Source organism: Hemiscyllium ocellatum, chromosome 9, assembly GCF_020745735.1.
Source record: "Hemiscyllium ocellatum isolate sHemOce1 chromosome 9, sHemOce1.pat.X.cur, whole genome shotgun sequence".
NCBI classification, from domain to species: domain Eukaryota; kingdom Metazoa; phylum Chordata; class Chondrichthyes; order Orectolobiformes; family Hemiscylliidae; genus Hemiscyllium; species Hemiscyllium ocellatum.
The window spans coordinates 12915234-12934779 of record NC_083409.1 but is presented as its reverse complement, the minus strand read 5'-3'; the positions used below and the strand labels follow the sequence as shown (position 1 = coordinate 12934779).

General features: G+C 45.2%; 1 gene segment (V, D, J or C); it reads left to right on the top strand.

Annotated features, from left to right (window-relative positions):
- The first annotated feature begins 13465 nt into the window (after positions 1-13465).
- LOC132818899 (immunoglobulin kappa variable 3-11-like) overlaps positions 13466-19546 on the top strand; it is a 38641-nt gene continuing 32560 nt past the window's right edge. Inside the window, 3 exon segments of the V gene segment in view lie at positions 13466-13514; positions 13700-13994; positions 14430-14464. Of these exon segments, the coding sequence occupies positions 13466-13514; positions 13700-13994; positions 14430-14464 (379 nt within the window).

Genomic DNA, 19546 nt, shown 5'->3' with positions numbered 1-19546 from the left:
GGCTTTGGAGAAATATTGGGCAGATGGAGTGTAATGTGGGGGATATGAATCACAAAGTTAGAACGCAGCTACCGCAAGTGAATCCGGAGGCAGATGGAGTGTTGTTGCTCCTTATAAAGGGAATGCAATCTAAAAGCAGGGACATTTTACTGCAGCTGTTAGGGTTAGGGGTTTGGTGAGAGCACATCTGGAATATGGTGTCTAGTATCAGGCTCCTTATTGAAGAAAGGACAGGAGCTGCATTGGATGTAGTTCAGAGATGATTCCCTTGACTGATTCCTGGTATGGAGCGATTGTCTTATGAGCAAAGGTCAAACAGGTTAGGAATCTGATCCCTGGAATTTAGAAGAATAAGAGGGAATCTTATTGAAATGTATCAAATCCTTAAGGGGCTTGACAGGGGAAATGCTGGATGTTTCCCTTCATGGGAGAGTAAGGGCGACACAGAAAACCACTGGGTAACCACTAGGACAGGATCAGGAACACATGAAGACCAGAAAGCTGAACTGTATCTATTTTAATGTAAGGAGCTTGACTCGTAAGATGGTTGAACTGAAAGCATTGACCAGCACGTGGGAATGTCTGCAATTGTTGCAATTGCTGAGACATGATTGAAGAAAGATAGGACTGGCAGCTCAACATTCCAGGGTAGAGAAGTCTCAGGTGGGATAGAGGGAATGCAAGAGTGGTGTGTGTATTGCATTATTGATAAAGGAGACCATCACTGCAAGATTGAAGGAGCATTTCTTGGAAGGCTCTTCAAATGAGGCCATCTGGGTAAAGGTAGAAATAACAAAAGGACAATCACTTTGCTGAGATTATACTACAGGCCTCCCAATTGTCAGATGGAGAGAAAGGAGCAGATATGTTGGTAAATCACAGAGAGGTGTGAGAGGAATAGGGTTATATTAGTGGGGAATTTCAACTTCTCTAGCATGAACTGGGATTGCCTTTGTGTGAATGGTAGAAATTTTAAAGCCCACAGGAGAGCTTTTGGTGCCAGTACATCGGTAGTCCCTCTAAACATGGGCAGTGCTGGACTCAATCCTTGGTAATGAAGCCAGTCAAATGGTTGAAGAGTCAGTGGGTGAGCATTTTGGAGATAGTGAACATACGTCCGTAAGATTCATAGTTATTATGGAAAGGAGGAAGGGTCATCCCCATCTCCATTATACTCACTACTTGACAAATCTGTACATGACACGATGGTTCCTCAAATACTGGGAGAGGAATTAAGGATACTTGTTTTGTATTGAGGTTTACCTACAACTTGACAAGTAGGACAGGTTTTATAAAACTGCACCACATCTTTATCCAATTGTAGCTCAGTAAAATGCCTGTTTCTGGATGCCAATGTTTTCCAAATCCCCATGTGATCTGCCATGGGAGTCTCATGTGCTCCTTGAACTAGTTCCCTCTGATAGCTGGGTGGGACCACTAGCCAATGTCTAACCAACCATTCTTCATCTAGGGGTCCATGAGGCGGTCTCCACTTCCTCATCAGCACTCTGTTCTGAAGCTAACCATGGTGGCACGGGGGCTCAGTGGTTAGCACTGCTACCTCACCGTCTCAAACTCAGTAGATGTTTGTCCAGGCTGTTTCTGTAAGTTCTGAAACATCTGTCTGTATGTTTCTGGGACTGACACAATAAAAAAAAAACCAACAGAAACAGGCCAACATAACAAAGGGCTTCCATGTTGGAGAATCAGTTGATTGAACCAAGTCAGAGTAATTGGAGATCTCCTGTAACATTGGTTCCTGAACCAAACTGTTCAATTTGATTCTGTGTAGACTCTAAGAAAGTGAATATAGTCCCAAAGCCAGATTCATTCCCTATTCACAGACGAGAAGATTGCATAGATAAGATTGGAAGTGTATTATTCTTTCCTAAAATTGATTTGTGAAACGGGTGTTGATAAGACCTCATTGATAACTAGAACTATGTGAGTTTCTGCCTCTCTTACACCTTCAGGATTATACCCAATTGCCATTTGAACTTAAGTGTGCGCCAGTCACATTTGAATGATTTTCGTGAAAGTGAACAAGGTCACACTTCCCCACATTACACTTCAAAGCCCAGCTGTATCTAATATTCAGCAGGATGGACCTTCACTGGGAAACAGCCATTTGTAATGAGAATAATGACACATCTCTGAGAATCACATTAATAATTGTTTTTATTGAAGCTTTCATTAGTTCTGTGTTGATTGACACAATGCTCTGGTTTGGGCTTTGCTGTCTGTACAAACCATCTGTAATGTCTTTGCTGCAATGGTTCACATTTACATCATCAAGCTTACACGCCAAATATCCCATCATTGTTCTCTGTGGGATTCACTGGCATTGGCTCAGATTGGGCACCCAGCAGCTCTGAATGAGGGAGGGATGGAGCTCAGAAAGAGAGAGAGAGAGAGAGAGAGAGAGATGGGAGCTTTGAGAGAGAGGGAGATGGAGCTTGTAGAGAGAAAAGAGGGATTAAAATCAGAGTAAGATCCATGCAGCTGAGGTAGAGAGGGAGGAGGAGGATACAGCGAGAGAGAGAGAGATGGAGTTCAAGGAGTTGTATATCAAAGATAAATTATACTCTGTTAAAGACTGCCCTGGTTGAATGCTGTATGACTCTCTGACTCTGTCGACACTGTCTACAATGCTGCCAAACTTTGTGTTATAAGCAAACTGAAATATCTGACTTTCTGTGCCATTATCCAAGTCATTGATAAATAATGTAACTAACTGAGTTGTGAGCACACATTCCTATTGGACACGTCACATCCTGCCGATTTCAGCACTTACCCATTATCCCTATTTTCGGTCACCTGTCACTCAACCAGCATTCCAATGTGCCAGTATTTTAGCCTCAATTCTGTGGACATTTATCGAAGTTGACGTTTTCTTACATAGGACACTATCAAATGTCTTCTGGAAGTCCCAATAAACAACATCCATTGACATTACTGTGTCCAATACGTTAGTCTCCTCTTCAAAAAAGTTCAATGAGGTTTTTCACCATGACCACCTTGTCATGAATCCATGCTGACTCTCCCTGAATAACTGACCATTTTCAAAGTCTTCAGTTACCCCCATCCTTGATTATAGACTTCAACAATTTCCACATTACAAACGCTGGCTGAGTGACCTGTAATTCCCTGGATTTTCTCTCAAATCCTTGTTAAACGTGAAGTGACGTTTGCAAATTTCCAAGCCAAAGGTACGACTCCTGTATCCAGGGAACTCTGAAAGATTATAGTCAGAGTGTCTACAATGTGGTCTGTTGCTACCTTTATCACCCTCAGATGGAGAATATCAGATCCTGAGGGATTGTCACTCTTCATTTTCATTATTTTCCTCATTACAGATGTTTTTCTGGCATTAATTTTATTCAGTCCCTGTCCCTAATCCCCGTTAATTCTTTTGGGACTTCAGGCAAGTCCTCCTCCTTTTCTACTGCAAATCTTGAGGTAAAGTATTTATTTAACATGGCTGTCATTTCCCCATTGTCACTGACAATATCCCCCACTTTCAGTCTTTAATACCAACATTGCTCCTGACCTCCCAGATTCCCTTTTATGGAACTGAAACATTTCTCCTTATTGATTTTGATATCCCTTACGTGTTTCCTTTCAGAATCCCTTTTGGTAGCTCTTCGAAGCTGCTTTGTGGCCCTTTGTATCTTTCCCATTCAGCAGATGATGTCATTTTACTTGCTTTTTTGTAAGCCCTTGTTTTAGTTTTATTCTTTCCCTAATCTCCTTTATTGTCCATTGCTGTTTGTTCGAAGAAGTGGAGCTTTCCCGTCTCAGGTATAAACTGGTTTTGTTTTATGTTGAATGTTTCTTTAAACATCCCCCACTGTTCTTCAGTTGTTTTACCCATGAGCAGATTTTCCCAGTTTACTGTGGACAGTCTCTGTCGCATCTCGTTAAAGTCGGCCCTTACCTTAATCTCAAACTCTAGCAGCTGATTCATGCTGTTTACTTTCAAATGTGACACTGAACTCGATCATGTTATGATCACTATTTGATAAATGTTCATGTACAAGTAGTTACCAACTAAATCTGGTTCATTATTCATTACTAATTCCAATATTGTTTGTCCCCTTGTTGTATCCAGGACCTATTGCTTTTGGTAACTATTCCGGATACCCTCCAGAAATTCACTACCTTTCTGACAGAGGGCTTGTCTCTCTCCTAATCTAAGTTAAAATTAAACTTCCCCATTAATAATACACTGGCTTTGCTGCACACTTGCCTAATTCCTACATTTATACAATCCAGCACCTCAGAGCTGCTGCCAGGGGGGGTCTGTATCCAACATCTATTACAGTTTTAGATCCTTTCCTGCTTCTCAGTTCCACTGAATGCTTTCCCCTCATTTTAACCTCCCTCACCATTGAAGTAATTTTGTTTCTAATGAATAAAGCTGCTCCACCTCTTCTGTCATTTCCCCAAGCCCATCCTGTGAACCTTCTAACCCGATATATTTAGTTCCCAATCTTAACTATTCTGCAAATATGTCTCAGTAATTGATCCTACAGCATAATCTTAAATTTGAATTTGTGCCCGCAGATTATTGTATTTATTCCTTACGCTCCGTGCATTCATATATAGAACTCTCATTTGGTCCATTCACTGGAATCTGTTCCTCAGCACTGATACTGTATTCATCTCTTTCTTATTTCTCTCCATCCGTTTAATCAATATCCTTCTGATAGCTTTCCTGATATTGCCCAAATAGGACCTTTAGCCTATGTTGCCAATGTTGTTGGTCTCAACACGACAACAACTGGATCCTCCTCCCCGCCCCCACTCCAATATCCTTTCAAGCTGGTTCGAGATGCCCCTTACCTGAGCACCAGGCAGGCAACACACCATGTGGGACTCTCAATCCTGCTCACAAAGGATGCTATCAGTCCCCCTCATTATCAAATCCTCCTCTTTCCTTTGTGCTCCCCCAGTCTGAATGGCCTCCTGGACCATGATGCATGTTTTCATTCATTCATTCATAGGATATGGGCATCTCTGACCAAGCCAATATTTACTGCCCATAGGGCAGTTAACAGACAACCACATGGAATCGTACAATCATAGGGGAAATGAGGAAACTGGTGAAGTCGCGTCTCTTTCAGTACATGGTTGAAGAGCTCATTTCCCTCCCTCCACCTTACCCCAGTTCCAACCTTCCAGATCAGCATTGTCCTCATGACTTGTCCTACCTGCCAATCTCCCTTCCCACCTATCTGCTGCACCCTCCCCTCTGACCTATCACCTCCATCCCCACCCCATTCACCTATTGTACTTTTTGCTACCTTCTCCCTAAACACGCCCCTCCCCACCCACCACCTCCATTTATCTCTCCACACTGGAGAGTCCCTGCCTCTATTCCTGATGAAGGGCTTTTGCTCAAAATGTCAATTTTCTTGCCCTCAGATGCTGCGTGACCTGCAATGCTTTTCCAATACCACTCTGATTTAAACTCTGGTTTCCAGCATCTGCAGTCCTCACTTTTGCCTAGTTGAAATCGGATATCCCCCAGTTTACACGTTTAATTTTTGCTTCATCTTTATCTCTTTACATGATGACTTTGAAACTTACAGAGTTATGGTCATTATCACCAAAATGCTTACACTAGGTTTGCCCATTCTCCAAACAAACATTTCCCTCACTGACACAGGGAGCATGTACCTCATTCCTGTTGGAGAATGAGCTGAGACTCCTGCAATACTACATTCAGGCTGCATCGACCTGCTCACTTATCGTCACACCCTCCTGTCCCTAACCACTGACTATAATTTGAAGTATTTAACCTACAAGGTATGACTGCCTCCCCAAACACAGTGTCCAGGTAACTCGCCTCCTCCCCTATGTGTCGCAGTGTTTGAAGCTCAGATTCCAGCTCATCAACTCTGAGCTGGAGTGCCTTGAGCAACCAACACTTGCTGTAGATGTGGTCACTCTGAGCTACAATGGGCTCCACCAGCTTCCCCATCGTACAATTACTACACATCGCCCGGCCCTGTATGTGGGAATTATTTGAGGAGTTTTTAATGTTTTTTAAAAAATTGCTGTTAGTCTTTAATTTTTAATCTGTAAAATATTCCCATCAATGAGACAGAGAAGGCTCCAGCTCAGAAGGAGGCTCTTCAGCCACTCATGTCAGTGCTAGCGGTTTAGTAACCTCATTCACAATGAACATCTCCGTTGAATGTTTGTTGTCAGGAAGTGATTGAGTCTGGTTTTAGAGACAGAATAACGGACAAATATGAACTGGTCTGAGAGAATCAGCATGGATTTACAAAGGTTCAGACATTGAAGGTTCAATATAGTGGCTCAGTGGTTAGCACTGCTGCCTCACAGCACCAGGGGCCCAGGTTCAATTCCAGCCTCGGATGTGTGTAGAGCTTATACATTCTCCCTGTGTCTGCGTGGGTTTCCTCCCACAGTGTAAAAATGTGCAGGTCAGGTGAATTGGCCATTCTAAATTGCCCACCGTGTTAGGTGCATTAGTTCCGAGGGAAATGGGTCTGGGTGGGTTTCTCTTCGGAGGGTCAGCGTGGACTTGTTGGTCCACAGGGTCTGTTTCCACACTGTAGGGAATCTGATCGAATCTTTAACTAACGAGGTTACACATTGTTAGGAGGTCCCTAATGTGGGATTTAAGGGAATGTCGATGGCTATTGACCATAGGGAATTCCAGAAGACATTTAAGAACATTCCACAAAAGAAACATGGAATCAGATCTTGCGCTCCACAATTACTTGATGAAGGAGCACCGCTCAGAAAGCTGGTGTTTCCAAATAAACCTGTTGGACTACAATCTGGTGTTCTGTGATTTTTAACTTTGTACACGACAGTCCAACACTGGCACCTCCAAATCATGGAATCGGTTGGAATTTGAGAAATGTATTTACCTTGTGTCAGAAATGGGTCCGTCTAGGAGACAGAGAGGAAGGATAATGTGTATGTGTTCCAATGAGCCAGATGTGAGTAGTGGTGTTGCCAGGGATCTGTGCTGGGATCTCATCTTTTCACGATATTTCTCAATGACTTGGATGAAGAAACAGAGAGCCATATATCCAAGATTGCTAACCACACTGAGGTGGCTTGGAGGAGGTCACAGAGATAGGGAGGATGGAAGGACAGGGAGCGGTTTAAGAACAAGGATGAGAATTTGAAAATCAAGGTGTTGCTGGACCAGGAGCTGATGTCGGTCAGTGAGGATTGTGGTGGTCATGGTGGGACGGAAGATAGGGACGGGGGTGTGGGGTGGACTTGGTGTGAGTTGGAACAACGATAGCAGAGTTTGGGATGAGCTGATATTTACGGAAGGCAGTGGCTGTGACGTGGGCCTGGATAACATTGGAATTGTCACATTTGGAGTCTCAAAAACATGGTTGAGATTTTCAGTGGCTGATAATTGTGATGTGGAGGACTTGGGCCTCAAATCAGCCTCAAAGATGAGGCCAAAGTTATAAAGAGCCTGGTTGAGCAGCAGACAGTGCTCAGGGAGAGGGATGGAGCTTGTACCAGGAGCTGAAGAGGATGGCTTTGATCTTCCTAATGTGTTTCCCAGTGAGCCTGGCTCCTCAGTCCTGACTGCTCTTAGCTGCTGTGATTGTCACTGATCGGACACAAATTATTAGAGATTCTGACCACAGCAGAAAGCCCCAGTGTAAAAAATAACTGCAAAGACTGTCAGATCGCAAGGTTGAAACTTCACCAAGAGAGGAAGTGAAAGAAGGAGCTCGGAGCAGCTGGGTATTTGTTACTGAGATGGGAGAAAACTGTGAACCATCTGCTCTCCCTGGAATCTGACAGCACAGGAGGCGGCCATTCAGCCCATCATGCCTTGGAATTACTCAATTAGCCCCATTGCTCTCTCCCCATAACTCAGCAAATCTTTCCTTTACAGCTCAATCTCCAATTCCCTCTTATGGACCTCATGTCCACAGAGTGATACTGCTCTGAAGCTGGGCTTCAAATTGGCATCTCATACATTCATTGGGAGACAAACTGCCTGGGCTGGGAAATGGAGCTCAGGATCTTGAACATTCCCTCTCCCCTCCTGAGGAACACTTCATTTGGTTTTAAGTATTCACTCATGGGAAGTGTTCCCATGTATCTGCTGCTCTTGTTCTAAATGGACGTGGACGTGGGTTTAGGAGGGAAGCATAAGGACTGTAAATCTGAGACAAAAATAGAAATTGCTGGAAAAGCTCAGCAGGTCTGGCAGCATCTGTGAAGAGAAATCAATGTTAACATTTTGTGCTCTGATTTCTCTCCACAGATGCTGCCAGATCTGCTGAGCTTTTTGTGCAATTTCTATTTTCCCATATGGGTTTGGAAGGTGCTATCTGAGGATCTTTGGTGAGTTTCTGCTGAGCATCTGATCAATAATACACACTGCTGCTATGGAGCACTGGTGGGAGTGGATGCTTTGTGGATGTGATGCCAATCAAGGAGGCTGCTTGGCTCTGGATGGTATCAAGCTTTCTGAGTGGATAAGAATGACATAGGATATGATAGACATAGACAGGAATGGATTAGGGGGATATGGGCCAAATGCAGGCAAATGAGACTCGTTCACTTCAGAAAACCTGGTCAGAATATAGAAGTTTGGCTTAAGGGTTTGTTTCTGTGCTGCATGATGCTGTGACACCATTATTCTATGAATGTTGTTGGAGCTGTACCTATCCAGGCAGGTGGGGAGTATTCGATCACACTCCTGACTTGGTTGACAGGCTTTGGAGGAATCAGGAGGTGAGTTACTCGATACAGTATTCCTCGCCTCTAACCTGCTCATGTAATCACTGTGTTTCTGGGGTGAGTCCAGTTGAGTTTCTGGTCAATAGTACCTCAGAATGTTGATAGTGGGGATTCAGTGATGGTAATAGCATTGACTGTCAAGGGACGATGGCTAGATTGTCTATTATTGGTGATGGTCATTGGCTGGTATTTGCAAGGCACCAATCGAAAATATTGCTTCTCAGATGAAATTGGATATTGTGCAGATATTGCTGCAATCGAACATGGACTGTCTCAGTATATGAGATGTTGAGATTGTGCACTCATTGGCAATGCTCCCTATTCATGATCATTGCCTTGAGTTGCAATATCTGTTTGGAGTCTGTCCTATTTAGCACGGTGATAGTACCACACAACACAATGGAGGGTATTCTCAATGTGAAGGTCAAACTTTGTTTCTACAAGGACTGTGTTATGGTCACTCTTACCAATACTGTCAAGGACAGATGCATCTACAGCCACAAGATTGGTGAGGATGGGGGTCAAGTACGTTTTTCCATCTGTTTGGTTCCTTCACCACCAGCTGCAGAGCCAGTCCCTCAGCTACACCCATTAGGAACCAACCAACTCGATCAGTAATGCTGCTGCCAAGCCACTCTCAGTGGTGGACATTGAAACCGCCCCCACCACCCAAAGTACATTCTGTGCTGTCATCACCCTCAGTGCTTCCTCCAAATGTTGTTCAACATGGAGGAGAGACTGATTCATCAGCCGAGGGAGCAAGATATCTTGTAATCACCAGGAGGTTTCCTCGCCCATGTTTAGGCTGGAGTCATGAGACTTCATGGGGTCTGGAATCAACTTTGAGGCCTCTCACTGTAACTCCCTCCTGGCTGTAGACCACTGTGTCATTAGCTCTGCTGGGTTTGCCTTTCTGTGGGACAGGATACATGCAGGGACAGTAATGGTGGTGTCTGGGACATTGTCTGTAAGGTATGGTTCTGTGAGTATGGCTGTGTCAAGCTGTTGCTTGACTAGTCTGTGAGACAGCTCTCCTGAATTTGGCACTTCCTCCCAGATGTCAGTAAGGAGGATGGAGCAGGTATGTCAATACCTTTACTGTCTCTGCATCGATGCCTGTGGTCCGTCCGGTTTCATTTCTTTGTTGAGAGGTCGTCACAATTGATACAATTGAGAGCCTTGCTGGGCCATTTCACAGGGCAATAGAGAGTCAACCACATTGCTGGGGGACAGTGCCAAGGATCCCAACATCACATTCTGACCTCCCCGACTTTCCCATTCTGTATGTGGAAGGCTGAAGCCTGCCAGCAGGATATTCAACTACAGGAGCTTTCACAGCCTCTGGACAATTCTGTCCCCACATTAATTCAACACAAATGTTGAATTCACATCGCACCTTCAATATCCAAAACATTCCAAGATGGTTCACAAAGTTGCAGTAAGAGGGATGGGGGAGAGGGTGGAGGAACATAAGAACTAGGAGCAGGAGCAGGCAATTCAGCCCCTCAAGCCCACTCCACCATTTAATACAATCATGGCTGATCCCATCTCAGACTCAACTCCACTTTCCTGCTCACTCTCCATCATCCTTTAACCCATTACTCATTAAATATCTGTTCATCTCCTCCTTGGTGTGAGACAGGGAAGGGACCACTCCATTTCAGACAGTTGGGCTTTATGGAGCGGGTGGAAGGAAGGTGGGAGAGGACATCAGGATTATGGAGTTAGGAGGTGGGATGAACAGGAATAATGAACAGGAATGTGTACAGGAAGGATGGAGAAAGAAGAAAGAATAGATAAGAAACAAGGGGCTGACGTAGTGCAGAGAGACAATGTTGTGGAGATAGAAAAGAGGCCCACGTGATGGAGAGGATGTGCGGTTTGAAGCTCAGATACTGAAGGGTGCAGTGGCATGGAAGCCCATGTTGACTGGTCTCTATTGGAGGATCAGTGGGAACAGGATGCATGCCTACTGGTCTCTATTGTAAAGTTCAGGGGAAAGAAGGCCCTAGTTTACTGGCCTCAACTGAAGTATCTTGTGAGATGGTGACCCATGTTTACTGGAGTCTATTGGAGCATCCAGTGGGCTGTGGGCCTGTGATTACTGGTGTCTATTGAAAGGCCCAGTGTAATGGAGGTCCATGTTTACTGATATGTATTGGATGATCCAATGGTATGGAGATCCATATATACTGGTCTCTGCTGGACATCCATTGGGAAGGAGGCCTATGTTTACTGGTCTCCATTGGAGAGTCCCAGTGGGTCATGGATATCATGGTGGGTGTGGGGTTCAGTTCCTTTCTGGTGTAATTGTGTGATGGCCCTGACCTCATCCCAGTAAAACACCTTGACTCAGAGCCTGACTGTGGAAGGGGAAGGAGAGGGGAAGGGATTGGAACATGTTGTGAATGGACAGGATGGGTCAGTGGGTCAGAGCCTGTCCTGTCCCTCCAGCTCACACTGATGGCCTGAGGATCTCCTCTCTCTGCTGGGATTTCATGGAATGAGTGTCCAAACCAGTCCCCAGTGAGAATAGGCCAACAGCACAGAACTGTCTTCGTTTAACAAGAATCTGTCCATCATCTTGAGACAGGCTAATGCCTGGTCAATGTGGGAAATGGGGCCTTACTTCAGGAGAAGACATGCTTCTGAGGTTAAGAGTTAATATCCACTGTTGTGGTTCTGTTCGCCGACCTGGGAATTTGTGTTGCAGACGTTTCGTCCCCTGTCTAAGTGACACCCTCAGTGCTTGGGAGCCTCCTGTGAAGCGCTTCTGTGATCTTTCCTCCGGCATTTATAGTGATTTGTCTCTGCTGCTTCCAGTTGTCAGTTCCAGCTGTCCACTGCAGTGGCTGGTATATTGGGTCCAGGTCGATGTGCTTATTGATTGAATCTGTGGATGAGTGCCATGCCTCTAGGAATTCCCTGGCTGTTCTCTGTTTGGCTTGTCCTATAATAGTAGTGCTGTCCCAGTCAAACATCCATTAGTGGGCCAGAGCAGAGGGAGATTTGACCTGCAATTAACTGTCACCACTTGGGATACTGTGGGAAAGAGAGGGAAGAGATACAGAATGAGAGTTGGAGGGAGAGCATGTGTGTGTGAGAGAGAGGGAGGTGTGTCTGCGATAGTGTGAGATGTGTACAGGGAGCGAGAGAGATGCAGATGGAAGTAGAGATGGTGAGGTTGAGGGAAATGGGGAAAGAAATAGGGTGTGAGATAGTGTGACTAAGGGGGACGGAGAGAGAGAGAGAGAGAGAGAGAGAGACCAGATAGGTGGAGAGGAAGGATGGAGAAAGAAGAAAGAATAGATAAGAAACAAGAAAGGGAGGAAGTGAGGGAAACAGTGAGAGATGGAGAAATAGAGATTATGAGACAGAGTGAGAAAGTGTGAGTGAGTTGCAGAGAGTGATGATGGGACAGAGTGCGAGAGAGAGAGAATGGGAGAGATTAGGAGTGCCAAAGAGAGAGATAGAGAGAAAGAGTTGGCAGATGTGAGACAGAATGGGAGTGATAAAGAGAGAAAGTGATAAAGAGAGAGAGAGAGACAGGATCTGGTCACCACATTGTGGGAAGGAAGTGGTTGTACTCGGAAGGGTGCAGAGATTTCCCAGGATGCTGCCTGGGCTGTAGGGTCTGAGTGATGAGGAAAGATTGGAAAGACTGGGGTTGTTTTCCTTGGAGCAGTGAAAGTTGAGAGGAAACCTGACAGAGGACTGTAAGATTATGAGGGGCACATTTAAATTCGACAGGAAGGCACTTTTTACATGGATAAAGGTGTCAGAAACTAGGGTCAGAAACTGAGGGTAACAGAAACACAGAAACACAGAAACAGGAGTAGCCCACTCAGCCCTTTGACTCTGCTCTGTCATTCAGTATGATCATGGCTGATCCTCCATCTCAAAGCCATATTCCTGCTTTCTCCCCATTCCATTCATGGTGTGAAAAGGCAGAACAATAATCTTGAACATATTCAATTCTCTCTCCTCCATAGCTGTCAGGATCGTAGGTACAGAGTTCAACAGGTTGACTAGCCTCTGAGTGAAGAAATGTTTCCTCATCTCAGTCCTAAATGGTCAACTTTGTATCCCCCAAGACTGGGTCCCCTGGTTCCAGAATTCCCAACCAGGGGAAACCTCCTCCCTGCCCAGCCCTGTTAGAAATTTATACATTTCAATCTGATCCTCTCTTATCCTACTGAACTCAAGTGAGTTCAGGCCCAGTCGACTTAGAGAGTGAGAGGTGAGTTGAGGAGAAATGTTTTCACCCAGAGGGTGGTGGGAGTCTGGAACTCACTGCCTGAAAGGCTGTTTGAGTCACAAACTCTCGTGACATTGGAGCAGTGTTTAGATATACATTTGTGTTGCTGTAGCTTCCAGGCCTATGGACCAAGAGCGGGAAAATGGGATTAGTTTGTCAAGGTCTTTGTTGTCCAGCACAGACACAATGGGACAAATGGTCTAATTCAGCACAGTTCACATCAATGTCTCTCTAGGATAGACAGACAGAGAGAGAGAGGGAGAATGGGGAGACAGAGAGAGAGAGAAGAGGAAGTGTGAGGGGCTGACGTGGCTCTCTCTGCCTGATGCCATTTACATACTGAGGAACACCCAGTCAGACTCTCACAGGCTGCAGCTTTATAAAGCAGAGCCCAGTGAAGGGAGAGTTTATTAGGAACCAGGCACAGGGACAGGAGCACACACCATGATTTCACACATCCAGCTGATCTGGCCCCTGGCATTCTGTGTCGCAGGTACAAATCTCTCTCCTTCCACCTTGATCTTTAGTTGCTCTCCATTTCACTCCAATTCCACTGACTTGTGATTGAAGGGAAAATGTTGAAACCAGAGGAATGCTCAGTGTCTCCAACAATCTCTCATTTGACAGGCTCTTTCTGTGACAGTTCTGACTTCACTGTGTTTCTCTCTGACCCCTCAGGTATCAGTGGGGACATCATCATGACTCAGTCTCCCCCGGTGCTGTCAGTGGGACTGGGCCAGACCGCAACACTCACCTGTAAGGCCAGTCAAAGCATTAGCAGCTACCTTGCTTGGTACCAGCAGCGAGAAGGTCAGAAACCCTCTCTCCTGATCTATGATGCAACAAATCGATTCACAGGAGTCTCCGAGCGATTCACCGGCAGTGGATCAGGGACCAGTTTCACCCTGACAATCAGCAACGTTCAGAATGAGGATGTCGCTGACTATTACTGTCAGCAACGTAACAGCTGGCCTTCACAGTGATACAGAGCCGTCCAAAAACCTCAATACACACAGCACCACCTCCTATACTGATACATTCATAATTATATGTTATACATAATAATAGAGACACAGCCCTACCTCTGTCACTGATACCAACACAGTGATATACAAATGAAACTGAACAAATTACCCCATGCCGGAATTGTCACTGTCCCCTACACACTCCAGTCCCTGTGGTGTCCACCGCTCACTGAAAGCCTCAAGTTTCCCTCTTACACTCCATGGCCACATGTGAAGAATGGCTGCATGATTTAACATCGAAAAAGATGTCATCTGAGAGAGAGAAACAGAATGAGAGAAACAGAGATGAAGAAAGACATAAATGAGGGAGAGGTTGAAAGTGACAGAAGGAAGCAGAGATTAGAGGTTTTTGTACAGCCCCTGCACTGGGAGCTCTCACTGTGGTTCACGTTCGGTCCAGGAACCAAGCTCAGACTGAGTAAGTAAACCTCAATCCTCTGTTATTAACCCTGTCAATACTGAAACACACTTTCTAAAATACAGTTGCTGAATTGTTGAAGGTGTTAGTGGGGAGCTGCAGTGAATGAAATGGTTGATTGAGGAGCACTGTGTCTAACAGGGTGTCCAGCTGTATTTCTTTACTTTCATGCCCTCTTTAAAAAATGCAAGATATAAGTCAGTAAGTTTTACTCACCGTGTGGAGGAGCTCTGTCCATTTGCAGCCTGTGGTCCCATTCCTGCAGCATGGAGTGAAATCAGTGAGTAGCCTCCTGCCAGTCTCAGTGTGACAGACACAGGCAGAGTTTGATGTGAGCTCTGGCTCCCTGTCCCAGTCTCTGATCTCACTGACCTCAGCAGCAGCAGCAGCAGCACAGTGAGACACCGAGCTCCCACCTCCCCCAGCTTTAACTCTGCTCAATCACACAATCACAGAATTGTTACAGTGCACAAGGAGGCCATTCCACCCATCCTGTCTGTACTGGCTCTCTGAATGAGCAATTCACTGAGTGTCATTCTCCTGCCTTCTCCCTGTCACCCTGCACATTGTTCCTTTTCAAATAACAGTCTCATTCCCTTCAGAATGTTTCAATTGAAGCTGCCTCCACCACACTCTCAGGCAGCGCATTCCACACCTTAACCACTCACTGGCTGAAAATGATTTTCCTCATCTCATTTTTGTTACTTTTCCCAATTACTTTCAATCTGTGTTCTCTCGGTCTCAATCCTTTCTCAATTGGGAACATTTTCTCCCTATTTATTCTGTTCAGGCCCCTTCTGATTTTGAATTCCTCAAATAAATCTCCTTCCAGCCTTCTCCAAAGAAGACGGTCCCAAATTCTCCAGTAGATCTTCATAACTGATGTTCCTCATTCCCTGGAATGACCTTTGGGAATATAATTTGTCATCTATCCAAAACATTCACATGCTTCCTGAATTAGTCACATTATCTGTGTCCCTCATGATTTTATAAATTTCTCAGCCTCCGATGTTCCAATTCATCCTCTCCCTATCGTTCAAACCCTCCAATTCCTAGCAAAATCTTTGTAAATCGTTTTGTGCACCCTTTAAAAGTTTAACAACATCCTTCCAATCACAGAATGATCAGAATTCTTCACATTATTCCCAAAGTGGCCTCACCAATCTCCTGTACAGCTGCAACATGATGTCCTAACATCGATACTCAATACAGTGACCAATAAAGGCAAACGTTCCCAAAACCTTCTTTATCACCCTGTGATCCAGTTTTAAGAAATAATGTACATTTCCCTCACCCCCACCCCTCACCCCTCACCCCTCACCCCTCACCCCTCACCCTCTTTGTCCAGCAACACTCCACAAGGCCCTACAATTAACTGTATAACTTGTGCCCTGGTTTGCCTTTCCAAGGTGCAACATCTCACATTTATGTAAACTGAACACCATTTCCCACTCCTCTGCCCATTGCCCCATCTGATCAAGGTCCCACTGTACCCTGAGATAGTGTTCTTCACTATCCACCGTCCCACCAATTTTGATGTCATTTGCAAACTTATGTTAACTCCTATATTCACAGTGAAATCATTTATTTAAATGACCAAAAGCAGCGGACCCAGCACCACTCCTTGCGGCACACAGCTATTCACAGATCTCCGATCTGAAAATCAACCCTTTACCACCACACCCTCTCTCATATCTTCAAGCTAATTTTTTTACCCAAATGGCTGGCTCCCCCTGGATCCCATGTGGTCTAACCTTACTAACCAGTCTATCATGTGGAACTTTATCAAATACTTTACTGAAGTCCATACAGACAGTGTCTACTGTTCTGCTTTCATCAATCTTCTTTGTCACCTCCTCAATTAAATCAGGGAGACACAATTTTCCACGCACAAAACCACATTGATTATCCAAATGGATGGAAATCCTGTCCCTCAGAATCCACTCCAACATCTTACCCAGCACTGACATCATGCTCACTGGTCTATAGTTCCCTGTTTTTTCCCTTATAGCCATTCTGAAATAATGGTACAACATTAGCCAACCTCTCTGGTTCTCCAACATCTTACCTGTAGCTGTCGATCATAAACATATCTCAGCAAGGGGCCCAGCAATCTCTTCCCTCGTTTCCCACAATGTTCTGGGATATACCTGATCAGGTCCTAGGGATTTATCTACCTTTATATGTTTTAAGACCTTTTGCATCTCCTCATTTGTATTGTGGACTTGTTGAAAGCATCACTATTTTTTCCAAATTCCGTCGCATTCATGTCCTTCTCCACAATAAATACTGACCTGAAATATTTGTTTAGGATCTCACCCATCTCCTGTGTCTTACCAAAATACAGCACTCACATTTATCTGAATTAAACTCCATCTGCCATTCCTCAGCCCACTGGCCCAGTTGGTCAAGATCCCATTGTACTCTTAGACAGCCTTTTTCACTGGCCACGATGCCACCTGAAAATTCACCTGAACACAGTCTCACAGCTCTGGCCCCTCTCTGCCCGTTACATTGCTACTATCCCAGTTTATATACAGAAATTAAAGATCCCTTCCCCGCATTTATAACCATTTTATCATATTTGCAGGTTTCTGTAAATTCCTGGCATTTGTATTCTTCCACATCCTTCCCACTGGGTGGTGACTTATTGACTGCACTGAGAATTCTGTGGACCTTGATGTCCCTCTCTGATATTCCCCCTGGCTCCCACAGCCCTGCCAAGTTAGTTTAAATCCTCTTCAACAGCACTAGTAAATCACCCCAAAGGAACTCAGTCCCAGCTCTGTTCAGGAGCAACACTGTCTGGTCTGTCCAGGTGCCATCTCCCCCAGACTTATTCCCAATGTCCCAAGAATGTAAAGCCCTCCCTCCTGGACCCTGTCTCCAGCTCCACAGTCACCTGTGTTCCCCTTCTGTTCGTCTTCTCACTTGCATGGGGTAATGGGAGTAATCTGAAGATTCCTACCTTTTAGCTCCTACTCCTAATTTCCTCCCAAGCTCCCTAAATTCTGACTGGAGGATCACATCCCTTTCCTCCCACTGTCACTGGGACCGATGTGGACCATGACTGCTGCCTGTTCCCCCCTCCCCTCAATGTGCTCTGCAGCCACTCAGTGACATCCTTGATCCTGGCACCAGGGAGACAACACACCATCCTGGATTCCCATCTGCAGCTGCAGAAACACCTATCGATTGCCCTCACTCTCGAATCTCCTCTCCTCTCACTCTTCCAGTCTTCTTGTGCCCCCCCCCCCCTTCATCTGACCCACACATGCTGCCAGGGACTTAGCTCTGGCTGCACTCCCCAGATTAACCATCATTCTCATTAGGATTCTGAACTGAATCCTGGTTGGAGAGTGGGATGCACTCAGGGGATTTCTGTACTAGCTGCCTGATTCTTTTGGACTGTCTGCTGCTCCCCCATTCCCTCTCTCCCTGCATACTCTGAAGCTGCAGATGACCACATCTAGAAACGTGCTCTCCACGGAGCTCTCAGCTTCACGGACGCTCCGCACTGACACCAGCTGCTGCTCAAGCTCCGAAACCCGGAGCTCCAACTGCTGTCACTGACCACACTTCCTGTAATCATGGCATTCCAGGAACTGCAAAGTATCCTAAAATCCTAAAACTCTCTTCACTCTTTGGTTATCTCTTGGCAAAGTTCTGATGACAAACAGCTCTAGCAGGGCTCACAGTCCAGTGGATTCAGTGTTCCAGGGTTTTGGGGAAACTCTCCAGAAGACTTTAAGAAATAGGAGCAGAAATCAGCCATTCCGCCCATTGAATCTGCTCTGCCATTTGATCTTGGCAAATATGCTTCTCACCCCCATTCTCCTGCCTACTCCACAGGAACCTTTGATCCCCTTAATAATCACAAACCTATCTATCTCTGTCTTAAATACACTCAGTGACTTGGCCTCCACTGCCCTCTGTAACAACGTGTTCCACAGATTCGCCACCCTCTGGCTGAAGAAATTCCTCCTCATCTCAACTCCAAATGGTCGGCCCTTCATTCTGAGGCTGTGCCTTGGTTATCGAGTCTCTCCTCTTATTGGAAAAATCTTCTCTGCATCCACTCTATCCAGGCTGATCAGTATTCTGTAAATTTCAATAAGAACCCTCCTCATCCTTCTAAACTCCATCGAGTACAGACCCAGAGTCCTCAAACACGCCTCATATGACAAGCCTTTCATCCCCAGGATCATTCTTGTAAACTCTTCCAATGACAGCACATTGTTTCTTAGAATTTGGGACCCAAATCTGTTCACAACATTCCAAATGCAGTCTGACCAGAGCCTTACACAGCCTCAGCAGTACATCTCTGCTCTTGTATTCTGGCCCTATTGAAATGAATGCGAACATTTCATTTGCCTTCTCAAGCACAAACTGGACCTGCCTGTTCACCTGAAGGGAAACCTGAATGAGGTTTGTGCTTTAGATTTCCAGAGGCTTTCCTCATTTAGCAAACAGTCTTTATATTTCTTCTTCTTACCAAAGTACATACCCTCACACTGTCACACATTGTATTCTATCTGCCACTTCTTTGCCCACTCTCCGAACCTATCCAGGAGCTTTTACAGCCTTCCCACTTCGTCAACACTACCTGTCCCTCCACCTACCCCATGTCACCTGCAAACTTAGCAACAATGTCTTCACTTCCTTCATCCAGATTGTTCATGTATAACGTGAATAGTTATGGTCCCAACATTGACACCTGCAGCAATCTACTAGTCACCAGCAGCCATCTTTCATCATTCTCGGCTTTATGCCAACCTGTCCGTCCTCAGTCCATGCCAGTACATTGCCCCTAACACTATGGGCACTTAATTTATGTCAAAGGCCTTCTGGAAAATCCAAATAGATTACTTCCTCAGACACTCCTTTTTCTGACTGGCTCATTGCCTGCTCAAAGAATTCTAACAGATTTGCCAGGCATGACCTCCCCTTGATGAAGCCGTGTTGACTCAGCCCTAGTTTACCATTGCACTTCCAAGTCTTCTGCAATTTCATCCTTAAATTGAAGTCTAAAACCTTACCAACAACAGTCCAGGCTAACTGGCCTATAATTTCCCATCTTCC